We start from the raw sequence: 25622 nt of genomic DNA, 5'->3' as shown, positions 1-25622 counted from the left end.
TAATTAGGACTTAAAGGAATACAGAGAAGCCAGTGGAAGGTAATGAGAAGGGAGAGCATTCTGGGTATAGGGGGACAGCCAGAGAAAATGCCCAAACATCAGACATGGAATAGGCAGCCAATGTCACTGGATTGAAGAGTATGTGGTAGGAGTACGAAGACTGGAAAGACAAGAGAGGGCTTCATTACTGAAGGGCTTTGAATGTTAAATTGAGGATTTTGCATTTAATGACGGGGGGTCACTGGAGTTTATGAAGCAAGGGGTGGGGAATGGGGTGACACCATTGGACCTGCCCTTTAGGAAAATCACTTTGGTGGCTGACAGGAGGATGGATTAGAGTGGGGAGAAAGTTGAGGTAGACAGAGCAACTAGCAGGCTATTGCCATAGTCCAGGAAGGTGATGGGGGCCTGCACAAGGGTGGCAGCAATGTCAGAGGAGATAAGGAAATGTATATGACAGATGCTGAGAAGGTGAACTGACAGGCCTTGGGAACAGGTTGGTTATGGGGAGTGAGCGATAGTGATAAGTTGAGGATGACACCCTGGGTTGCAAGACTGAGAGAATGGTGCTGCCCTCAACAGTAATAGAGAATTTAGGGCAGGAAAAAATATCATAAAGATAAATAATTTTGAAAGCAATAATCAGCTATGAATATAGAGGAGCTATGATAAAAGGTGCTTTTTATCTCCTTACGAAGAGGTAATGAACTCAGCATGGCGACAGACATAATCTTGGGCATGACAAATGAGGTAATTAATTTTGTTTGACTATAAATATTTGTTACAAGGATTTTGATTTTCTCCCCATGTCCCTCCAATAATAGAGGGAAAATGGGAGAGAAAGAAAATAGATTTCTATTAATTTTTTAAAATTAATTTTTAATAAAACATGGTTGAATGAAAATGGGTTTATATCATGTTAATGTGTTAGTATGTTTTACTTTGTCTCAAAAAAAGGTAAGAAGGATAAACAAAAATTTCACATAACTGAGTGTTGAAAAAAAACCATATAAAATTATCTTAGTAAAAAGTTTCGCTATCATGTTCAAATATTCCAGCAACTGTGCAGCTGATGAAAAAGCATTGAACACTGGCATCAGGTGACCTGAATTCAAATCTACAATCAGCTATATACTAGCTGTTGATTTAGAACTCCAACCTTACTTACTCCTTATGGAAGACAACATCATCCTGACAATAACTCAAGTTCTCAACCTGGGTGTCATGCAGGACTCTTGCCTCCCCTTCCCTTAACATCAGCCCATTATCCTTTTGTGCCCCTGATGTTTACTATCTAGTCAGTTTCCTGGCCTTACTGATTCAATATCCACATTATCTCTTGTATCTACTCCTTTTAATCCTTTTCTGTAGTTCAGGCCTTCATCTTCTCTTTCCTCTGCTATTACAAAACCTCCTAAACTCGACCTCTTTCTAATATCTACTCTTTCTCAACCACATGCTTACCAGGCAACTCCACCACAGAGAATAAGAGAGGAAAAACTGTCCAGTGAGATGCTGACCTTAATGAGTAGGAGAATGTTACTCTCCCAGAGTTCTCTACAGCCAAAGGAATCATCCACAGTCCTATCCTCTATACATATCTTTTAACTCTAAATTTAACTCTCTTTCTACTATGCCACCCTAATTCTATGAATCTTAGTCTCTCTGTCCATCAAATGAGGAGATACATAGTACCACAGATTTACAACTTAAAAAGCTCTTAGAGGAAATCTAGCCCAAACATCCAGGAGCATCAGAGATAGGATATGAACTCAAGTCCTTCAACCGTAAACCCACTGCTCCTTCCAGAAGTCATGACACTGAGAGATTTCTTTAGTGTTTACAACCCTTTGTTGTTCTTTAAAATTTCTCCACAAGACCCCAGTGAAGTAGGCAGTCCAAATGGTGCAATGGAAAATGCACTGGACCTGGAATTAAGAAGAACCAGACATATCCAGCCTCAGATATGTTCTAGGATGAGTGATTCCGGTCAAGTCATTTAACTTCTGTCTCCTTCTGTTTCACCCTCTGTAAAATGAGGATGATAACAGCACCTCCCTCCTCCCAGAGTTGTTGTGCAGATGAAATGAGAGAACATTATTTGTTAAGCATTTTACAAAACCTGAAGTGCTATATAAATGTTAGCTGTCACCATTGTTACTATTTTTATCATTATCATCATCTATATTTTATAGGCAAAGAAACTGAAATTGAAAAAGGCAATCTGATGTGCTCCAGGTCTCCTAGCCAATAAGCAACAGAACCAGAACCTTATCCCTGGTCCAAGTCCTATGATCTTTCCAACATGCTCTCTTGCTGATAGCCCCAAACAATAACCTCATGAAAATGAAAGACTAAGTTCAGATTAAGAAGAGAAGAGCCTTGTCAAAATTAGTCTAGTTTTAGAAATTATAATCATTATCACTCAAAGATACAAATACCTTTTGAACACCATAGTGTTAGAAGCTAAATGAACACAGGCCAACACCCATGAATACTTACGCTACTCTATTAAGTGATATTCTTTATACTAGTGGGCCACACATTGCCTCAGAAAGCCACAAATTAACATTTTCTATATTGTACTATATTTTAATTTATTATTTATTTTATTTGTTTTGTTAACTATTTCCCAATTACACTCTAATATGCAGGCTTTTGCAGGTTTTTTCATACCTCTATACCATTTAAGTGAATTAACTTCATTATAAAAATTTTTTATGGGTGTTTTAAATCTCCTTCCTCCCTTATTTTGTAACTGAAACATTACTACTGGTGTTTTAGAGGGAATTAGACAATCACTTGCAGGGAACAGAATTTCAAAGTCAATAGGGAATACTCCACCTCCCATCTGTCTCTTCAAATACCAATGAGGTCATACTTCCCCCATATTTTGCAGTTGGTATTTGACCTTCTATAGCAATTTTTTTTAAAAAAAATTCTGTGTTAATTATCAAGGCTTTAAAGTTGATAAGTCAGTTCTCTGTAAAGTATTATGTAGAGCAGAATGGATAAAAATTACCCCTTCTGTCAAGATGTTCAAATCTCCAGATGTCTCTGTTGTATATGCTTCTTCTCAAGTTTTGATTAAGTAAAGTCAACCCACTTGGGATATATCTGGTACTGAATCAGCTGGGCATGCCCTGCCAACAGCTAATTATGCACAGTTACCATCCCCCTATTTTTTTCCTACACAGCCATATGGAAGATCTTTTTACAATTCAATCAAGCATTAATTTGACTGCCATTGTTCATTGGAGTTTTTTTTTTTATTACGTTATTTGCAGTATTCCTGTAATTAAATGACTAATGCCTACAATTCTGATATCTGGATTTTTTTCCATTTCATTTTGGATGAATCAGGGAGGGGACCAGAAGCATACTGGCTGTAAGCCACATACCAAATTGCATATGCTGAACCAGAGATTAAGTAGAGCAGGGGCTTATAATAATTTTTTACTATCAGTTTATAATATAATTTGAGAAGTGGCAGGGAAATTCCCTTCTCTCCATTTTTTTTTCTCCCATGATTTCCAATGACAATCCTGATCTTTTGTTCTTGCATAGGAACTGTATTATTTTATACAACTCTATAAAGTAGCCTATTAGTATTTTGAATTATATTGTAATAAACCTATATGTTCATCTGAGTAGTACATTTTTACTATAATAGTTTAGTTTAACCACATATACTGAATATCTCTTCAATAATTTAATTCTTACTTTATTCTTATAAAATTATTTGAGAGTTGTCTTTTCCTTTAATCTATGTGGTGTTTATTGAAATATGGATAGTTTCATAGTTTTATTTGCAAAAGGTTAACCTGCTACTTTGCTGAAGTTAATTATAATCTCAAATGAATTTTTTAAAAAATTTTTTTCTGAAAAACTCAAGAGAATCATAGGAAGACTTACATGAACTGATACAAAGTGAGGCAACAATAGCCAGGAAAACAATATATACATTGACAACAACATGAACAGAAAGAACAACAACCACAACTTTCTCCCACTCCCACCCCTGAATTCTGTATAATAATAATGATCAAGGTTGACCCAGAAGAAGAGTTGGGAAAGTAGACTGTCCTTTCCTTTTTAGCAGAGGTGGAAGATTAAGGTGTGAACCTTGTATACTGATGATAGATTCTAGATGTCAGGAGTTTTTGTTTTTTGGCTGTTTTTTTTTTTAAACAAAAGAGCTATATAGGCCATCGCTGAAGTTTATTCAGTAGGGAAGTGACATGATCATACCTGCACCTTATGAGAGCAATATGGAAGATGGACTAGAGAGGGAAAGATCCAAGGCAGGCAGACTAATTAGGAAGCTGCTCCAAGATTTCCAGCAAGTTATGATGAAAGCCTGAACTAGGGCAAGGGTCATGTAACTAGAAAGAAATACTACCAGACACAGTGTTTTGGAGTCTGTCAATTTGTAACAAATTTGTAGCAAAATTTATAACACAATTTTGTTACAAGGGATGGTTTGCAGGATAAGTTAGGTGGAGAAAGATACATTCTGAAATGAATGTAATTTTAAAATGAAGACACTAATAAAAATATCATTTTAAAAATATGTTAGCAATAAGACAAAACCAGAAGATTGAAAAACAGTAACCCTCTAACAGGGTACAGCTTCTGTATTCACCTCAAATAATATTGAAATCATTGTAGCTGGTCAATAATACTTCTCAGTTAATTTTAAGAAACGATGCAACTCTATGAACAGCAATTTTGCAGAGATAATAAAAAGCAGTAAAATTCAATATTTATGTATTTGTGGGAAGAGGAATAACAATATACCATTGAAGGAGGTATGAATTGGTTTGAATTTTTAGAAAGCAATCATACAGTAAGAGCTCTAAAAATATTTACACCGGAGATCCCACAACCTAATGAGGTCAATGACAGGAAAAAAAATGAAACTGATCTGGATAAAATATACTTATCAACACAATTAATAACAATTTTTAAAACTAAAAAGACTTTATGTTCAACAAAGTGGGAATAAATGAACAAACAGAGCACATAATTACATTTTCTTGGTCAAGGTATACACTGACACTTAATATTTACTTAATCCATCTTCTTCCTCACTGCTGAGATAAGACACTTTGTATCTCCTACAGAAGAAGAATCTTGATTAGAACTTAAGAAAGGGGTGGGGATAAGGTTATGTACTGTGGAATCAAATTTAGGGTAGTAGCTGAGGGAAGCATTACACAAACCATATGAGGAAGTAGAATGGAAGTAAATTCATTTGTATGCTGCCTGTTAGATATAAACTGATAAAAAAATCAGAAATCAAATTATCTGAGTCAAGGGCTGTTTTTTTTAGTCATAGTGGAAGATCATATGTATTTATTTCAAAGATGCTGCCAGTCATAGATCATTATAACTAGCAGACACATTAGCAATTATCTAGTCCAGGGGTGGGGAACCTGCAACCTAGAGGCCATATGTGGAATTCTAGGTCCCTGGGTGTGGCCTTTTCTACAGAACAAATCCTTTTATGAAAGGGATCTGTTCTATGAAGTTTGGATTCAATCAAAGGGCTGCACTTAAGGACCTAGAGGAGCACATGTGGCCTTAAAGCTGCAAGTTGCCCGCCCTGATCTAGTCCATCCTTCCATTTTGCCATCAAGTAAATGGAGGCCCAGAGGGTTGAAGTAAGGTCAAAGTTTCACAATAAGTGATAATGCTGGGACTCTCAGAAACACAGAGGCCCCAATAAGAAACCTAGCCAGCCATTTGCTGAGACAAAAATGTCTGACAATATCAGCACTGGATTGAAGAACCCTAGGGAGGTACAACACATTAGGCTTTTGAATGGTTTTTAGGGTTGGGAAGTAAGTATGTCTGTCTGTCTGTCTGTCTGTCTCCCTCTCTCCAACTGCCACTCCTAGTTCTGGCCTTTGGGGTCAATAAGAAAAATTAATCAAATTAACCGAACAAATTAATCCCTCTTTTAGAGAATGATTCTATTTGCTCCTTCCAAGTTTAGGCTCTTTCCACTATATATCACTGCCACTCTTCAAAAAAAAACTTCACACACACACACACACACACACACACACACACACACACACACACACACACATTTTAGAAACCAAAAGTAATTCCTAGAATGGCCTAGAGGCTATTTTTTCTTGTAATTTCAATGGTGACAAATATTTCTCTTTTGAAGACAGAAATTATTTTTAAATAACCAAAGATCAGTCAGAACCAAGGTAAATATATAATGAACAAAGTGGGTCCTCTTGAAAGCCCCTGTGATTCATAAGCAGGCTCAGAAAGAAATCTGAAAGGTCTTCCAAAAAATTTTTTTTTAAATAATGGGCAATGTTACTGGAATACACACATATATACACATATAAATGTGTGTGTACGTATATGTGTGTATATATAAACACACATATAATGTATATATGTAGAAAAATGTATATATAAAAAGTATATGTGTATGTGTGTGTACACATACATATGTATGTGTGTATATAAATGTGTATGCATGCATGCGCGCTAAGGTCTTTAGATGACTCAGCCTCATTTCATTTCACTCTCTAGCCATCTTCATCTCAACCTGCCCTCTCCTCCCCACTTCCAATTCTAGAATCATAATTAAATCAAGAAGCAATAGTCAAATTAATTGTCATTAGCCTTGAAATACATTTATGAAACTACTCCTGTGTGGTTCTACTCACCATCAAACTTTCCAACATAAAATATCTTTCCCCAGTCATTTCTCCAGTATGTGTAGTGTCCTCCCCTAACAGAATGAAAACCTGTTGCGGGCAGGGGCTGTTTCCATTTTTTAAAAATCTGTACCCTCAGTTGTTAGCAAAGTATTTGGCAAACATTAAGGGCTTAATAAATGCTTTTTCATTTATCTGTGGTGAAGAAAATTTCTTCTTATGATATAACACACTGCTCTTTTTAAAAAGGGGTAAAATAGTTTTCATTGCTTTATAGCCATACATCACATTACTCTGTAGTAATAACAGCTCACATGCATACAGCATTTTAATTTACAAATTTACTAACTAACAATAATCTATAATAGAGTAACACATTTCTTCAGCATTTGGAAATTTGTAAGTAACTTTCCTTATAGCAACTCTGTGATGTAGTTAATACAAAAATTATTACAAATTTACAGATAAGGTGACTTGCTCAAGGTCACACAGATCAACAGATGTGACTCAGAATGAGACGCTCAGCCCAAAGCTTTACTATAACATATGACCTCTTGTGAGGGAATAAAAAAATAGAAATCTTAAGATAGCAAACATACCTCAGAATCATTAAACTGGGCCTTTAATACTTTTTTTTTCTTTGAAGCTCATACTAGGCTACAATGGGATGCCTAGTATTAGTTTTTAATCCTGTAGTTAGAAACAAGATTCTCCAAAATTATCAGAGAAAGTAGGGCAAGCTAGTAATACCATGACATAATGAAACAAAGTTGGTAAGTCTGAGAACAGTTTGAGGCAAGAATTGGGAGTTGAGAAAATGAATGAACACTAACATTCACACTTTTATTACACATTTAAAAACTTCTAAAAAATTTCCAAAGAAAATAAGCAAAACAAATCCAAGGCTAAATTTGAATAAGGAAATGATGCAAATACTGATTCAAGACCTTTGGAAGAGAGCTAAATCTCTAACAATTACTGGGAATATGAGAATTAAAAGGAACTTTTTGTAAGCCATCTAGTTCAACTTTTATTGAAACACAAATCAATTCCTTCTACAATATCCCTGACAAAAAGTCACATAAACTTCTTTCAACATGGAGACAGGTGGTCTGTCCTAGTGACATCACTTATTAAGCCTCATAATTACAAAAGAGATATATACAGAGGAAGACTGCCTTGAAAGGTAACAAGTTTCCCATCATAAGAATTGTTCAAAAAGTGACAAGATTAAGTATTTTTTTTTCAGGGTTACTGTAGTGAAGAAGGAAATTCATACATCTAGTACTAATGGAATCAAGTGCAAGCCAAGTGTTTTCTAACTGTAAGACAAATTTTACCTGACCATAAAACTTTGATTATGAAAGTTCTTTGTTTCCTAAAACCTAGAAATTCTTTAAGAAGTTGGCTTTTTCTCCCTACATCTTGCTCCCGGTTCTTATCACTTCAACTACTGAGAGCTAATTTGGGAAAAACCTTAGAGTTTTGTCTAAGAGCACCAGATTACATATATGATTATGATGATTAGTCCTTTCCAAATAAAAGAGTCTACGAAATTTGACACTGTTGTATAATGCCATGAAAAGTAGCATAGCATAGTAGCTAGAGGCCTAGCCTTGAAGGTACAAAGACCTGTGTTCAAGTTTTGCCTCAACCTTGGTTGTGTGACCATGGGCAAGTCACTTCATCTGGTAGTGCTCTAGGTCAAAGGTATCAATCACATGGCTGCAATACTCCCAAATGTAGCCTGAACCACATTAAAATGTAATTGGGAAATAAGTAACAAAAGAAATAAAATACAAAAGAATATAGATAACATGAATATGTAGTTTTCTAAGTTAATATGTGGCCTACAGGGACCCTTATATACAGTATAGTGGTCCTTGTTTCCATGTAAGTTTGACACTAGTGTTCTAGGAAATGTTCTAGGACTATAAATTATAGAGAAGGTGCTGATGTGAACTGGCGGAAGGAGTTTCCTAACTGAGAGGGGTGGGGGAGGACAGAGATCCCTAACGAAATGAATCCACAGGTTCGGTACCTATCTCTATGTAGCCATGAATGCAATCATTCGCAAAATTTGGATCAAGTGACCTGCAAACCACAAAATAACAACAATGGGAGAGACATGACTTCTGGGAGCCAAGATGGCACAGCAAGCAGCAAGTAAATCACTACAACTCTCTCATATTCACCTTCAATCAACCATAAAATAGCACCCCCAAATAAATCCTAGAACAGCAAGAACCAGCAAAAAGACAGGGTGAAATAATCTTTTAGCCCAAAAAACTTGGAAGATCAGCAAGAAAGGGCTGTCTCACTTGGGTAAAAAGGGAACACAGTCTAGGACAGGAAGCATCCCAGCAAACAAGCAGCAAGCCCCATCTCAGCAGGCTAGAGGGGGATTTTAAGCCCCAGAGCTGTGGAGCAGGCAAACACCAACACCAGTTTCCACCATGTGCCTCAGCATAGGCAGGGGAACAGCCAGCTCTGAGAACCACCTCATGCTTCAGTGTAGCCCTGGGCAAACAGGTAGACACCAACCCTAGCAGTGCCTAAGCAAACAGGCAGCCTCCAGTGGTCACATGCTTCAGTTTAGCCCACGGAAAAACATAGGAACACCCCACCAGCCTCAGCACATGCCAGATACCAGCACTAGGACCCTCGCTCAGCACCAGGTAAGCTGCCAGACCCCCATGGGCTCAAGCAGTGCCAGCCACCTCCCACCCCCTTAGCACAGCACCAAACACATGGGCCTCAGGGCAACATTAGTGCAGCACCACGTAAACAGCTAGGGCCTGCAGCCCCTGGCACAAGAAGACTGAGACAGTGTCCTTTTCAACCTGGGAGCAGAGTTCAAATTTAAAAGAAAGGTAAAAGGCAGAAAAAGATGAGCAAAAAAGAACAAAAAAAGAATCTGACCACAGAAAGTTATTATGGCGACAGGGAAGATCAAGATGCAAATTCAGAAGAGGACAACAATGTCAAAACACCTATGGGCAAAACCCCAAAGCAAAACAGAAGTGGTCTCAAGCCTGGAAAAGCTGAAAAAGGAGTTTAAAAATCATATAAGAAAGGTAGAAGAAAAACCAGGAAAAGAAATGAGAGTGATGTAAGAGAATTATGAAAAATGAGTCATCAGTTTAGAAAAAGAAAACAGCTGCTTAAAAAGTAGAAGTGGCCAAATGGAAAAGAAGATACAAAAATCAATTGAAGAAAACAACTTCTTAAAAAGTACAACTGGCCAAATGGAAAAGGAAGTACAAAAGCTAACTAAGGGAAACACCTCCTTAAAAGTCAGAATTGGGCAAGTGGAAGCTAATGACTCTATGAGACATCAAGAATCAATCAAACAAATTCAAAAGAATGAAAAATAGAAGAAAACGTAAAATACCTCATTGGAAAAATAACTGACCTGGAACTCAGATCAGGAGAGACAAATGTCAGAATCACTGGACTGCCTGAAAGCCATAATCAAAAGGAGGACCTGTACAGCATCTTTCAAGACATTATCAAGGAAAACTCCCCTGATATCCTGGAACCAGAGGGCAAAATAGGCATTGAAAGAATCCAACAATCGCCTCAGGAAAGAGATCCCAAAATAAAAACCCCAAGGAACATTATAGCCAAATTACAGAACTATCAGGTCAAGGAAAATATACTGCAAGTGGCCTGAAAGAAACAATTCAAATATCAAGGAGTCACAATCAGGATTACATAGGACTTAGTGGCTGCAACATAAAAGGATCAGAGGTCATGGAACATGATATTCTGGAAGACAAAAGAGCTAAAACTACAACCAAGAATCACCTACCTGGTGAAATTAAGCATAATACCTGAAGGGAAAAAATGGTCATTCAATGAAATAGAAGGATTTCAAAATTTCGGAGAAGACCAGAATTGAACAAAAAATTCAAGACCCAAGAGAAGCCTAAAAAGGTAAAAAGGGAAAAGAACACTTAAGGGATTCAATGGAGCTGAACTGTTTACATCCCTATATGGGAAGATGATACTAATAATTCTTAAAAACTGTACTACTAAAAGTATAGCTAGAAGGAATACACATAGAGAAAATAGGTATAAGGTGAATTTGAGGGAATAACATTAAAAATAACTTAGGAATGAGAAAGAGGAGTACACTGGGTGAAGAAGGAAGGGAGAGATAGAATGGGGTAAATTAGCTCACATGAAGAGGCACAAAAAACCTATTACAGTGGAGGGAAAGATGTGACGGTGGGCAATGGGCATCATTTGAAGCATACTCTCATCAGTATTGGGTCAAAGAGGGAATAATATACACAATCAGTTGAATATAGAAATCTATCTTACCTGACAGGAAAGTAGTAGGTGAGAAGATTAAGTAAAGGGGGGACGCACTGACAGAAGAGAAAGCAGACCAAGAGAGGCAGCAAAACAGAAACAAAACACTTGGGAGGAGGGAAAGGGTGAAAGAAGAGAGAGGACAAACAGAAGGAAAAAATAATAGGATGGAGGGAAATACATAGTAATCATAACTGTGAATGTGAATGGGATGAACTCTCCCATAAAACGGAGGCAGATAGCAGAGTGGATCAGAATCCAGAATTCAACAATATATTGTTTACAAGAAACACATTTGAAGCAGAGGATATACACAGACTAAAGGTAAGGGGCTGGAGCGGAATCTATTATGCTTCAGCTGAAGTAAAAAAAAGCAGGAGTGGCAATCCTGACCTCAGACAAAGCAAAAGCAAAAATAACAATTAAAAGAGATAAGGAAGGAAACTACATCTTCCTAAAAGGCACCACAGACAATGAAGTAACATCAATACTAAACATATATGTACCAAGTGGTATAGCATCCAAATTCTTAAAAGAAAAGTTGTGTTATAGGTTCATGACCAAATAAGAGACAGAGAGCATTATGAAATGTAAGAGAGATAATTTTGATTATATTAAATTAAAAAGCTTTCGGGCAAAAAACCCAATGCAAACAAGATTAAAAGGAAAGCAGAAAGCTGAGAAACAATCTTTACAGCAAGTGTCTCTGATAAAGGCTTAATTTCTCTCATATGTATAGAGAATGGAGTCGAATTTATAAAAAATACAAGCCGTTCCTCAACTGATAAATAGTAAAAGGATATGAACAGGCAGTTTTCAGATGAAGAAATCAAAACTATCTATAGGCATACGAAAAAGCGCTCTAAATAATTTTTGATTAAAGAAATGCGTATAAAATAACTCTTAGATACCACATCAAACCTATCAGATTAGCTAACACAATAAAAAAGGAAAATGATAAGTGTTAGAGAGTATACGGGAAAATTGGGACACCAATGTTTTGTTAGTAGAGAAGTGAACTGACTCAACCATTCTGGAGAGCAATTTGAAAAAGGGCTATAAAACTGTACATACCCTTTGATCCAGCAACACCACTACTAGGTCTGTATCCCAAAGAATTAGAAACTGAGAGGATGCCCATCAAGTGGGGAATGGCTGAACAAGCTATGGTATATGAATGCAATGGAATACTATTGTACAATAAGAAATGATGAGCAGGCAGATTTCAGAAAAACCTGGAAGACTTACACAAACAGATGGTAAGTGAAGTGAGCAGAATCAAGAGAACATTGTACACAGTAACAGTAACATTGTATGATGATCAACTATGAATGATTCAGCTCTTCTCAGTAACACAATGATTGAAGACAAATACAAGGGACTTATGAAGGAAAATGCTATCCACATCCAGAGAAAGAATTATGGAGTCTGAATGCAGATCAAAGCATACTATTTTCTCCTTTTTGTTTTATTTTGTTTTTTCTTTTTCATGGTTTTTCCCATTTGTTCTGATTCTTCTTTCACAACATGATTAATGTGGAAATGTGTTTATTATGACTGTGAATGTATAGACTATATCAGATTGCATGCTGTCTTGGGGAGGGGGTAGGGGAGGGAAGGGGGAAATTTAAAACTCAAAATCTTGTAAAAGTGAATGTTGAAAACTAAAAGTAAAATGAATAATTGTCTTCACAAGTAATTGGGAAAAATTAAAATATTATTTTTTAAAATGGTACTAATGTTTTTAGTACCATTTTGTTAATTTGGCACTATAAATATACTGGAAGTTGTTATACTGTAGGCTGTTTGTCACAAATTTATAATAAAGGAATTATTTTTGTAAATGTGTCACTACTTTCCCTTTTCTCCCTGCTGTGATTTCAGCTGGGAACTTCACTTCATACTTAATCAGAAAAAAAAATTAGGTCATTCATGAAGAGTTCTGACATTTCACACACCCCCCCCCCCGAGTTCTTCCTTTACTCCAGTCTATGATGACGAGGTGGCCCTTTTACTCAACAAGTCCAATCCAATCTATACATACCCTTTACCCTATTCCATCCCATTTTCTCCAGCAGACTGTTCCCTCTCTTATCCATACTCTCACTCTAATCTTCAATGTTTACTTACCTATCAGCTTCCTCCTTGCTGTCTACAAGCATACTCAAGTCCCCTCATCATTAAAAAACCACTTGATCCTAAGACACCCACCAGATATTTCCCTCTGTCTTTCTTCCCCTTCTCAGCAAAATTCCTTCCAAAAACTTTTATACCTGATGCCTCTACTTCCTCCCCTTTCATTCTCTTCTAAACCCTTTGCAATGACTTCAACTGAAAATTTCTCTCCCAAGTGATCAATACGTTTTAATTTCCACATCGAAAGGCCTTTTCTCAATCCTCTTTCCTTCTTGAACTCTATGAAGCATCTGACATTGTTGAACGCTTTCATTCTGGGTTTCTGCAACACTGTTCATTGTATTCCCTTCTCCTGTCTGACCTTTCTTGTTTCATCTGCTGAATCATCAACCATTTAGATCCACTCACTATTCATAAAGCCCAAGGCTCTGTCCTGGACTCTTTTCCCAACACTTCTCACTTAGTAATCTCATCACCTCTATGTGGATGATTCCCATTTCTATATATGCAGCCCTAGTCTTTAGTACAGCATCATAAACTATCTAGTGTGCTTTTAAAACTAGATGTCCCGCAGGTATCTCAAACTGAATTTGTCCAACAAAGAATCCATTATCTTTCCTCAAAACCCTTCCCTCTCTGAATTTTCCTGGGTTTTCAACCTCAATGCTACCCTCAACTCTTTCCTCAAATTTAAAAAATCCATCAGTTAGCAAATACTGTAATTTACCCCCTCTAAATCTAAATAGGGGAAAGGGAAGGGCATAAGTATTTATATAGCACCTACCTATAGCACCTATAGCCAAAAATTGTGCTAAGTGCTTTTTACAAATATTATCTCATCTGCCCCTCACAACAACTCTAAAAGGTAGGTGCTATCATTATTTACATTTTGTAGGTGAGGAAATTAAAGCAAACAGAGGTTATATTACTTGTCCAGGGTCACACAGTCAGTAAACTATCTAAGGCCGAACTTGACCTCAGGTCTTCCTGATTCCAGGCCCAGTGCTTTGTCCATGATGCCCCCAGCTGCCTCTTCACTCACGGAGCTATGAGCCCAGCTCAGGTCCTCATCACCTCTCATCTGGAATAATGCAACTGACTACCTGCTCTCCCTGGCTCAAGTCTCTTCCAAGACACCAAGCCATGCCTCACAAAGCTGCCTGATCAATTTTCTGCAAGTGTGGGTTCAATCCTATCACCCCCTAATCAGTGTCTTGTATGTCTCTTTTACCTCTACAATCAGAGTTCTTCAAACATGACCCTTTCCTATCTTTCTAGGATTCTTACCTTTACTGCCCTTCACATCTTCTGCTGGGACACACACGCAGTGAGTGCTTGATAACTGATTGCTGCTTTGTATATAACTATCTTCTGACCCCATGCCTTTACACACAAGACTGCAATGCTTTACCTCTGAATCTCCAGCTCCTGGGATGTCTGTCTTCTCGGAGAACTGGTTCAAGGACTTCCTTTTATTTTTAAAGGCCTTTTCTGGACACATCCTACCAGCTGCTGGTGCCATCTTCTCTAAGGTTGCCTTGCAGCTTCTCTAAATGTATTCTGTATGTTCTCATTTTCACACATTTGATACTGCCCACACCATTACAATGTAAGCTCCTTAAGAACCAGGGATGTTGTTTTTACTTTGTGCCCCAAGTGCTTAGCACCATGCCTGTAACACTGTTAGCAATGAATAAATGTGTATTGCTTGAATGATGTGAAAAAAAATTCAAGGTAATTTATGCTATGAAAACACATGTAAACACAAAATGCCTTAGTGATAATTTCTCTCAAAGTGGCCCAGCAGATCAAGCTCTGGCCTGGAGTCAGAAAGACCAGATTTAAAAACTGCCCTCAGATACTTCTAGCTGTGTGACCGTGTGCAAGTCACTTCACCTATGCCTGCCTCAGTTTCCTCAACTGTAAAACAGGGACAATAACAGCACTTCCTTCATAGAGTGGTTGTGAAGATCAAATGAGATAATGTTTGTAAAGTGATCAGCCTGGCATGTAGTAGGTGCTTAATAAACTCCTGTTTCCTTCCTTTCCTCCATGAAGAAAAACTATCATAATTTGCATTGCCTTTATTATAAGCCTTCTCAATTTCCCATCTGGAAATTGGTGCATTGAATAGAGCACTACATTTGGAGTGAAAGGGTCTGCTACTTATGGTCTAAAAAATGTTAGACCAAGTAATACAACCTTACCAGATCTCAGTTTCCTCCTCTGTAAACTGAAGGAGTTACACTTTATGATCTATAGCCCCGTCCAAATCTAAATCCTAGGATGCGTCTAACAGCACATAATGCATATGGAAGGGGCCAAAGACTCAATGACCAAATGAAAATAATAGCTTTGTGTACCTGCTGATAAAAGAAATTCAAAGTTGGTTTGTCTTCTGTAAACTGATTCAGAAATCCTTTTGGCAAATAACGAATTCTCAACTCATATCTAGAAGAGCAAAAAAAGAAAAAAATAAGTTAGAAATACTGATTATGAAAATTCCGTCTATAAAAGGAATTCATTTATATAATAGTTCACAAACTGTTTTCATCAAAACCCTCTATATGAGGAATATATTTTAAGTATTATTATTATTCCCATTTTGTTGATAAGGAAACTGTGGTTCATGAAGATCAAGAGACTTGCAGAAGTTCTCATGAACAGAAAGCACTGATTGAAAAGCCAAGACTTAAACCCAAATTTCTCCTGACTCCTAATCTAGGACTCATTCTACTACATCATAATTTCTCTCTATGGTACAGATATCATATCACTAAAATTATGCTATTGCCAATGTTAAATATGAATCAATTCTGTATCCTAAGACTGAAATCCAGAATATGGTCATGAAAACTACTCATCTGTCATGAAAGAGATATTTTAAACCTTCGCAAAGACTAACAGGCATAGATGCAGGATAGTAAAAAGAAAACTGGCTCTAGAAACAAAAACTAACAGTTCTAATCTTGCCTTTAATTTGGGCTTCAATTTCCCTATGAATAAAAAGGAGGAGTTGAACTAAATGACCTCCAAGTACCTTCCAGGACTAGATTCTACATTATGATTTTTCTACTTTACAATGCAATAAAGAACTAGGAAAAAAGAGGGGCTTTAGGGAGTTTCAGAGAGGAAGACTGAAAAGAATCCTAGGATGGAAAAGACACCAGAAATCATAAATGAATGGAAAAACTACTTAAGTGCTTTCTATGGGAAGCATTGTAGGAAGTATGGGAGATCCAAAAAAGGAGTAAGATAGTTTATTTTCTCAAGAAGCTCACATTCTAATAAGCAATGAAAACATATATAAAATATTTCAGTTGCTACTGAAATGGAAAGATCCAACAGCAGGGGTGGGGAACTTGTGGCCTCCAGGTCACATGTAGCCTTCAGGCTGCAAGTTCCCCACCACTACCCAAACAGCTTTCAATGGCAATGCATCTTTTCTTTAGTGCTGTTTCCAATAATAAAATTAAATTCATTTATAATGTTGAATCTTTTTGACACCAAGGACTTAGGTAGTACAAAATTTCTTCTCTGGGCCTTCAGTAGCTGTGACTGCTCAGAAGGCAGGGACTCTAGTCCTACAACAATGACTGCCAGTTCACATAGCCAGAAGTGGTATTTCATTCAACAATGGCTGGAAGTAGGAAGTAGGGGTGGGGAGCTAGAAGCAGAGCTTATGATATGGTGGGTACTATTATCGAGGGAGCTCCTGAATAAAGAGTCCTGGAATATCTCTAGTGGAGTCTGATGTGAGGTGATCATCAAAGTGGAGGTGCTGGTTGCCACATAGCACCTTTTGACCTTCCCTCAAGTAGCTTTGCTGCTTCAGCTAAGGTGACTTGCCTGTCTCCTTGATGGTAGGTAGTAAGCAGATGGTATTGGTGGGGGTCAGGATAGAGGATCCCTTCTTTACATGGATCCTTCCCCTGGATTACTGCTGTGGTGGTTAGTTGGAAGCAATCCAATCCATAATTAAATAGGAATCCCAAATACAACATTGCCAGTAAGCAGTCTTAGGATATCCATCTAGGCAGCCAAGTGGCATAGATCACTGAAGTTGGAGTCAGGAAGGCCTGAGTTTAATACAGCCTCATTACTAGCTATGTAACCCTGGATAAATGACTTAATTCTCTCAAGGCCCAGTTCCCTCAACAGTAAAATGAGGACGGTAACAGCACCTATCATATAAAGTGCTGTAAAAATCAAATTTACATGTGTAAATCTGAAAGATTTGAAATGAAATGAAATTTACTGATGAATAATGAAATTTATTATATGAAATAATGAAATAATGAAAATTATTATCCATTTGAAAACTTCAGGTGATACAGAATTCTGATGCAGCCCATTTCACTTCTGGACAGCTATAATTTTAATAAATTTTTTCCTTCCATCCAACCACAATCCCTTTGTTATACCTTCCTCTTATCGCTCCTAATTCTGTCTTCTAAAGCCAACTGAAACAAGCCTGATCCCTCTTCTATATGACCACAACCTTTACAATCCTTCAGGACAGCTACAATTCTTCTACTAAATCTTTGCTCTCCACACACAAAAATCCAGTTCCCCTAAACGATCTTTTTTTAAAATTTTAAACTTGTTTTTCTCAAAACATTCCCATCTGTCAACAAAAGGAAAAACTATCCAAACAATTAGAGCTATGGAACCTTGAAGGTGAGTTATTAATATCTCTTTGTATCACATTATTTTATCTATAAATTATGAGAGTTGATCAAAATGACAACTAAGATTACATTTTCCTTCTAAAATTCTTTATTTCTAATTTTGTATTAAGATAACAAAAAAGGGATATTTGATGTCATAATATTAACATTATTATTAACATCAATAAGTAGGTCTATGCTTGAGCTGACACAGTTTAAGGGTTGAGAAACTGGTCTCAAAATGTCTGAAGGGGGGGTGTCTCAGTGGGTTAAAAGTTTTGGGAAAAAATCTGACATTACTGTTATTTTTTAAAAAATAATTTAAAAATAAATAAGAAAATATCAGCAACTACCAACTTATAGACCATATTCATAAGAATATCCTATACATCCATTTGGGCATCATGAATTAAGGTCTGAGGAAGAAATAAGCAGGCTTTTTCAAACTGGAAACCACATATTTTTGGTATTATTGCTATTAAGTCATTTTAGTAGAGTTCAAGTCTTCATGACCCCATTTGGGGTTTTCTGGGCAAAGATAGTACAGTGATTTGCCATTTCTTCTCCAGCTCATCGGACAGATCAGGAAATTGAGTCAAACAGGGATAAGTGATTTGTCCAGGGTCATACTAGTAGTAAACGTCTGAGTCCTGATTTAAACTCCTAATGCTCTATCCACTTCACCAACTAGCTTCCTGTACAAATGAATAAAGCATTAATTTGAAAGATGCTACCTTAAATTCCTCCCTTTAAAAACTTATCTTACATATATTTGTCAAATAACAGCATTTAATAATTCACTTTTAAAGCTTGCAAATCACTGTGCATTTTATCTCATTTGACAAGAGATTCTTTAAAGGTTGTAACCATCAAGGACACTTTAACATCCTCAAATTGGCACAGGTTGCAAAAGCCCCAATAACAATTCAGAGCTTCCTAAAGAAAATTAAAAACAGCTCAAAAAGAGCTTGACCTATTCTTACAAAAAAAGCCAAGTAGATAAAGAAAAACTATTTTGAAATATGACAAACAGGAGAGACAACATCACATTGGTCCATCAATATTTCTATGTTGGATGAACACTAGAAATCCATAGTGAGCTAGACTCAGAGTTGAACTGGGGGAAGAAAGTAAGTTGCATGGCCTCTGTTAGTCCACAAGCATTTGTCAAGCCCTTACTATTTGTCATGTATTGTGTTAAGCTCTGTAGATACAAAGAAACAAAAACAAAATCCCTGCCTTCAAGAAACTCACATTCTCTAAAAGGGAAGATAGAATGCCAAAAAAATAAAAATCATACAAACAAGATATAAACAGTGTAAACTGAAGGTAATTTCAGATCAGATGGCAAAAGCATGGAGGGAGTATGGGACAGAGTGGAGGAGACTGGGAAAAGTTTCCTGAAAAAAGTGGGATTTGAATATAGATTTGAAAGAAGCTTGAGCTTAACTTCAATCTTTTGCAAAATTCTGAAATGTATCATCTATTAAATGGTTAAACACTGCGCATCCACCCCGTCCCACCTTTGCTTTTCATTGACTTGTTCCTTTTGATGTTTAGATCTTGCCTTTTGAACTTTCTAACCAAGTTTGTGCCTTCAAGGTTAGCCTCAAATTTCAGACAAGCCAGTCTGAAGGATTCTAGCCCATACCCACCTATAATCCCCTGGACTTGGCCTATGCTCAGTTCCAGTCAACTTTCTCCCTTCCAGCCCCCCCCCCCCCACCTTCCCCACCCACTGAGGCAGGGACAGCTCTATGCCACTTGTCCAATGAATTTGATTCCCCACTGTTTGAAGGGGAATTGATGAGGAATACATGACCCTTGCTTTTTTTCCTCAAATGAATTTGGGTGTCTACTTCTTGAGGGTGGAAGATGATGATATTCAAATGGAGTGGACAATGAGAAGCCCATTATCTTATGTACCAGTTAAAGCCACTTTAGGAGACAGTGAGATTCAAGTAGGCTGGTGAATGAAATGCCAAAACTAACAGGGGCCTCTCCACCCCTCCCCCTTGCCCTAGGGGTTAGCAACGGAATAAAGACCAAAACTCCCTGGTCACCTCATCTCCCCACCGAAGGTTTTACTCTACAACATGCCTGCGCAACATATGGCCTGTTGTGGGACTATTTGTGGCCCACCAAAGGCACTGGAGAAAGATGCAGAGGATGTAAAAGTAAGTAAAGATTTAACTAGTACTTCGTCTGTGACCCACTTAACCTGACTTCTACTAGTCACTAGTGTCCCAGTCTGTAACTTGGCGGGTAGGTTGCCACTGCCTACTCTCTCCTGTTTGTCACATGACCTGAAGCAACCAACCAGTCTGTCTCTAGAAGGAGAGTTGTATCTTTTCACCAGTACCTTTTCACTGTGTTTTCAGTCTTTTACTAAATGTAAACAGTAAGAAAAACTGAAAAATGTATTAAAACTTGTACCGATTAACAAAGTAATTTTTTAACATTAATGTGATTTCACGATAAATTAAAATTTTAAGTAATAAGTGTAATTAATTGATATTAATTGAAATTTCCCTTTTTTAAAAACCTGGTTTATTTGCAAAATAGTTTAATCATTAATTATACCTTTATTTGGAAAGTGAGCCACTTAAAACCTATCTTTAGCCCAAAGAAGTTTAGCCTATTTTAATTTTGACCCCTAACCTACTGGCAAGTTGTGCAGGTCTGCTCTATAAGAATTCCTAGTCTCTCCTGGCTAGGGGGCATCCTCCTTAAGTGAGTGTGTTCCCCTTAATCTGGGGTCTCCCTTAAGGATCCATCTCCCTTAAGCCCCCTCTCCCTTGGGGGATGCCACCCCCCCTTAAGTTGGGGTCTCCCTTAAGGGACAAAGGAGGGTGCTTGGTGTACTGTGTTAACCCCAATAAATGCCTTTACTTGGGGGTGGGAGAGAAGATGGTTAGTCAGTAAATATCTAGAAAAGGAAACAGTGATTGCAAAAAGCCAACATGACTTCACCAAGAACAAATCATGCCAGCTTAACTTCACTCACTTTTATAACTGGCTTATAAAACTAGTATGTCAGAAGAATACTATAGGTCAAATTTAAAGAGTTTTAAAATTATTTTACTTCTCAAAGATTCCCTGCCATCTCCCTTCCCTTCAAGCAAAGAAGCCCTTCCTTGTAAAAAAAAAAAGATTTTAAAAGGAAGAAAAGCAGGTTTTTGTTGTTGTTTTTAACAAAATTCTATCAAAGAATCTGACAAAAACTCTGATGACATCCTTTTGGAAAAGGGAGAAAGAATGAAATAATAAGTGCTTATTGTGTGCAAAAGCAGTGTGCTAAGTAAGAGCCAGGTATACAAATAAAAAAGTAAGACAGTCCCTGGTCTCAAGAAGCTCATAGTCTAATGGAGGACACAACACATAGGGAAGGTTTTCCCTTCAAGTCAAATGGAAAGTTTTCATACTCCTCAGGATGTAGTGGCAAAGCAGGTGAAGTCTCCTTCTCAGTTTCCTTTGCTGGATCCACATCTAGATCATGCCCTCTAACCATAGGTGTGTTCCTCAGGGTTCTGTCCTGGTCTATCTTCTCTTCTCCCTCTTTACTACTTCATTTGGCCATCTCATCATTTCCCAGGATTTAATTACCATCTTTGCTGATAATTCTAAAATCTACCTATCTTGTCCCATTTTTTTCTGTTGACTTCCAATTTCACACATCCAACTGCTTTTCAAACATCTCAAACTAGATGTCCTGTACACATCTTAAACTAAATATGTCCAAAAACAAACTTATTATCTTTCTTCCTAAACTTCACTCCCCTTACCACCACACCTTCCCTATCACTGTTGAGGGAAACAACATCTTCCCAGTCCCTAAAGCTTGTCACCTGGGAATCATCCTCAACTCTACACTGTCTCTCACAGGACACCCAAACCCACCCCTGTATCCAATCTAGAGCTTAAGTCTGTCAATTTCATCTTTGAAACATCTCTCATATATGGCCCTTCTCTCCTCTGTCACTGCTACCTTTCTGGTTCAGACCCTCCCTCCTGTCCTCCACCTATGCCTAGACTACTGCAATCGCCTACTGCTGGGTCTGCCTGCCTGTTGTAACAATCTTGCTAGCAGCTGCTGTAAGGGTGTAAGACCCACCAACAACTAGCACACGGAAAGTTGCCAACACAGGTTCTTTGATCTGCTTTGCTAAGGAAAGTAACTTTAAGGGTTAACAATCTCAGTTTAATCATACAAATATCATTCACAGTTCAGGGGGAAAAGATCAGCCCCCTGAACTTCAAGGGAAATACAAACAGAAATTACAAACATCAACAGACAGACCTTGTTTGATTCAAATCACAATACATAGTTACCAGTGCCAACTTCTGGGTTACAAAGCCAGGGGGCAGTTTATTGCTTGCCCAGAGTCTCAACATTCCTTCCATGAGTGTGCCCCAAAAGTCAAATGCCAAGCTGTCCTCAATTATATCCTGCTCAGAGCCCTGAGGGCTCTGACCTCACCCAGGCTGGGTGTGGGAAAGTTCCCCATCCCCAGTATCACATACAAATCAATGACTCCCAATTGTCTCAGTGCTGAGAAATACTCCAAGACAAAAATATCTCATTTTATCTGCCCCATTCAAACAAAGGCCAGAATCATTAGAGGCACTTAAGAGAAAAGCAAAAAGTCCCACCTTAATTACTATTACATAGTCCACCCCTTTCCAGGATCCATGGACTAACAATATCTAAATTAAATGGCCATAGATCCTGGAACAAAATAGAAGCATTATATATTGCAATCACATTCAGGGAAATATAACAAAACATATCATTCACTATCATTCCAAAAATACTTGTTTACAATACACCATCCACCCCTAGGTCAAAGCAATTCAATCTCTTTAGTCCATAGAGTGTCCAAGTAAAGTTCTTCTTGAGGGTGTGTCCTCCCCACAGAGTAGTTGCAGGCTTCTTCCTGGCACCCTCAGGTACCAGCATACAAAGGCCCAAAGTCCAAATAGAGTTCTCTTGGGGATATGTCCTCCCCACACTGCTCCAGCACCCCACTTCCAAGTCCTGGGGAGCAGCTGGGCAACAAAGCCAACAGGGTGGGGTCCTTGGGGGTCCAAGGCACTTCCTCCCACCCACCATAGTCAAATCCACCCCTCCCTCCTGGGTCCCAAGCAGGCCCAGGGGAAGGCAGAAAAAAGCCTGGCTTCTGCCAGAATCCAGATGTAGGCAGTTCCCTGCCTTTGTGCTTGCCTCACCAAAGTCAGCTGGAAGGCAGCTCACCACTCTCACCTTTCCAAAGTTCTCATGCAGGCAGTCTTCTGCTCTGTCTGGGTCATTGCTATTACTGGCAAGCTGCAAACTGCCCCGCCCCCCCCCCCCCCGGCTTTGCAACCCAGAAGTTGGCACTGGTAACTACGTATTGTGATTTGAATCAGACAAGGTCTGTCTGTTGATGTTTGTAATTTCTGTTTGTATTTCCCTTGAAGTTCAGGGGGCTGATCTTTTCCCCCTGAACTGTGAATGATATTCCTATGTTTGATTAAACTGAGATTGTTAACCCCTTAAAGTTACTTTCCTTAGTAAAGCAGATTAAAGAACCTGTGTTGGCAGCTTTCTGGGTGCTGGTTGTTGGTAGATCTTACACCCCCACAGAAGCTGCTAGCAAGATTGTTACAACACTGCCTCAAGTCTCTTCCCCAATCCAAAACATTCTCCTTTCAGTCACTAAAATGATTTTCTTACAAAGCAAGTTCAACTGTGTCACCCCGCTACTCAATGAACTTCAGTAGCTTCCTATCACCTTCAGGATCAAATGCAAAATGTTGTGTTTGGCACTCAAAGCCTTTCATAATGCAGCCCCCTCTTACCTTTCCAGTCTTCTAACACTTCACTCCCCAACAGGTGTACTCTTCAATCCAGTGACACAGGCCTCCCGGCTGCTCGTGAACAAAATATTCCATTTCTGAGTTCCAGGCACTTTCTCTGGCTCTCCTCCAAGAATGGAATGCTCTCCCTTCCCCCCCTCTGACTACTGACCTTCATGGCTTCTTTAAGTTCCAACTAACATTTCATCTTCCACAGAAAGCCTTTCCCAACCCCTCTTAATTTCAAGGCCTTCCCTCTGTTGATTATCTCCTATCTATCCTATATATAGCTTGTTTGAACATATTTGTTTCCTTGCTTGCTGTCTTCCCAACTAGATTTTGAGTTTCTTGAAATCAGGGACTGTGGTTTGCCTCTTTTTGTATGCACCCCAATTAACACTGTGCCAGAAACACAGTAAGCACTTAATAAATGCTTAATGACTGACTTATTGACTGACAGTTGACTGTAAGGCCTCAGAAAGAGTGCCGAATAATGGGCAAATTTTAGTGAATGCTTTCAAATACAGCTTCTACATAAAAGCATAATCAAAGTCCACAAAAAATGCTAGCAATACCAATTTGTTCAAACTGCTAGGGATAAAGAATAAAGATTGTATATCTCTTGCAGGGTCCATGGCAGGGATGTCTGCTTTGGGGGAAAAGACTCAGGATTCAGAAGACGGTTGTGCAACCTGATGCTAGCTAATCAAATGTCCCACCCTGCTGTGGGAAGGCTTGGAAACCATGCCTCTCCTTGCGAAAAAGAGGCTACAGAAGTTCCCTGGATGTTAGGTACCAGGATGTCACTGCTTTGTGGGCTCCTTGGTGTCTCTCTACAATGTTCAGTTAGGTGGCACAGATGAATAGAGCAATGAGTCTGGAGTCAGGAAGACCTAAATTTAAATCTAGCCTCAGGCATTTACTAGTTGCATGACTCTAAAATAGGGATAATAACAGGATCTACTTCAAATGAAGTAATAACTGTAAAATGCTTAACACAATGCCAGGCACATACATAATAAGTGTCATATAAATGTTAGGTATTATTGATGGGGTGCTTGTGCTTGGACCCTAATTCTAACATCACATTTCCCCTTAGCCTCTGCTTGGGTGCCTGTGCCTGTGGCAGAATTCCAATTTCAGAACACATCTAGTTCTCAAACATATTCTTTCTCAGGCAGCCTCCCTAGCTAAAGGGCAGTGTGCCCCCAAATTATCTCTGCTTCTTCCTTAGTAAGCAGCTATGCCCAATTATAGTTTGATTCCCAGGTGTTGATAACTGACCATATTCTGAGTCTAACATATATCCTAGACATAGTTCAAATGTATACTCCCTTACATTAATCTTGACTAACAAGGCACTTGATGGAACCTAGCCAGTATTTCCAGCTAGCCCTGAACTCCTGGTGACGTAGTGATGTTTCACAGGCAAAACCACACCCCCGGTAGCCCCACTTTGGGCTATTTCCCAGTGAACTCTGGGTAAGATACCGGCGCAGTAGATACAAAAAGTGCACATTTCTTTAAGAACTGACCAACCCCTAACCATGCCCTGACCACTCCCTAATCCCACCCCAACACACCTGATTGACAGGTTTCATCCCTAAATCTTGTACTTAAACCTTCCCTGTAGCCCTGTATGGTTGCAGGTTCCCTAAGAACTCTTGCCTGCTTTATTTACTTAAAGAGTAATAAATCCTTGCCTCCTTGACTTAAAGAATGCTTGGGTCGGCGAATTCATTCCAGGTGGCCTTGCCTTGGGAATTTTGGTTTGGGATTTCTACATTCCTCGGTTCATTTCTCCCTCTACATTATCAGTGTCATCATCATTTCTTATATCATCATTATGCTTGGAAACCTCATGTACCCTTATGAGTACAGAAGGTTCCTAGGGTCAGGCTGCACAGAGACACTTTTAGGGGTAACAACTCCATGCCTTTCTATCTCCTTACTTCCTGCCATTAGG

At 38.4% G+C, this 25622-nt stretch overlaps 1 protein-coding gene across 6 annotated transcripts in view; it reads right to left on the bottom strand.

The window, feature by feature from the left end:
• PTK2 (protein tyrosine kinase 2) overlaps window positions 1–25622 on the bottom strand; it is a 434883-nt gene that overhangs the window by 235952 nt on the left and 173309 nt on the right. For all 6 annotated transcript variants that reach the window (XM_036741078.1, XM_036741072.1, XM_036741073.1 and 3 more), the window contains one exon: window positions 15512–15599. In XM_036741078.1, the coding sequence (XP_036596973.1) occupies window positions 15512–15599 (88 nt within the window). The remainder of the gene's footprint in view (window positions 1–15511; window positions 15600–25622) is intronic.

This window comes from Trichosurus vulpecula, chromosome 1 (genome assembly GCF_011100635.1).
Source record: "Trichosurus vulpecula isolate mTriVul1 chromosome 1, mTriVul1.pri, whole genome shotgun sequence".
NCBI classification, from domain to species: Eukaryota; Metazoa; Chordata; class Mammalia; order Diprotodontia; family Phalangeridae; genus Trichosurus; species Trichosurus vulpecula.
This window is presented reverse-complemented; position numbering and strand designations above follow the sequence as displayed.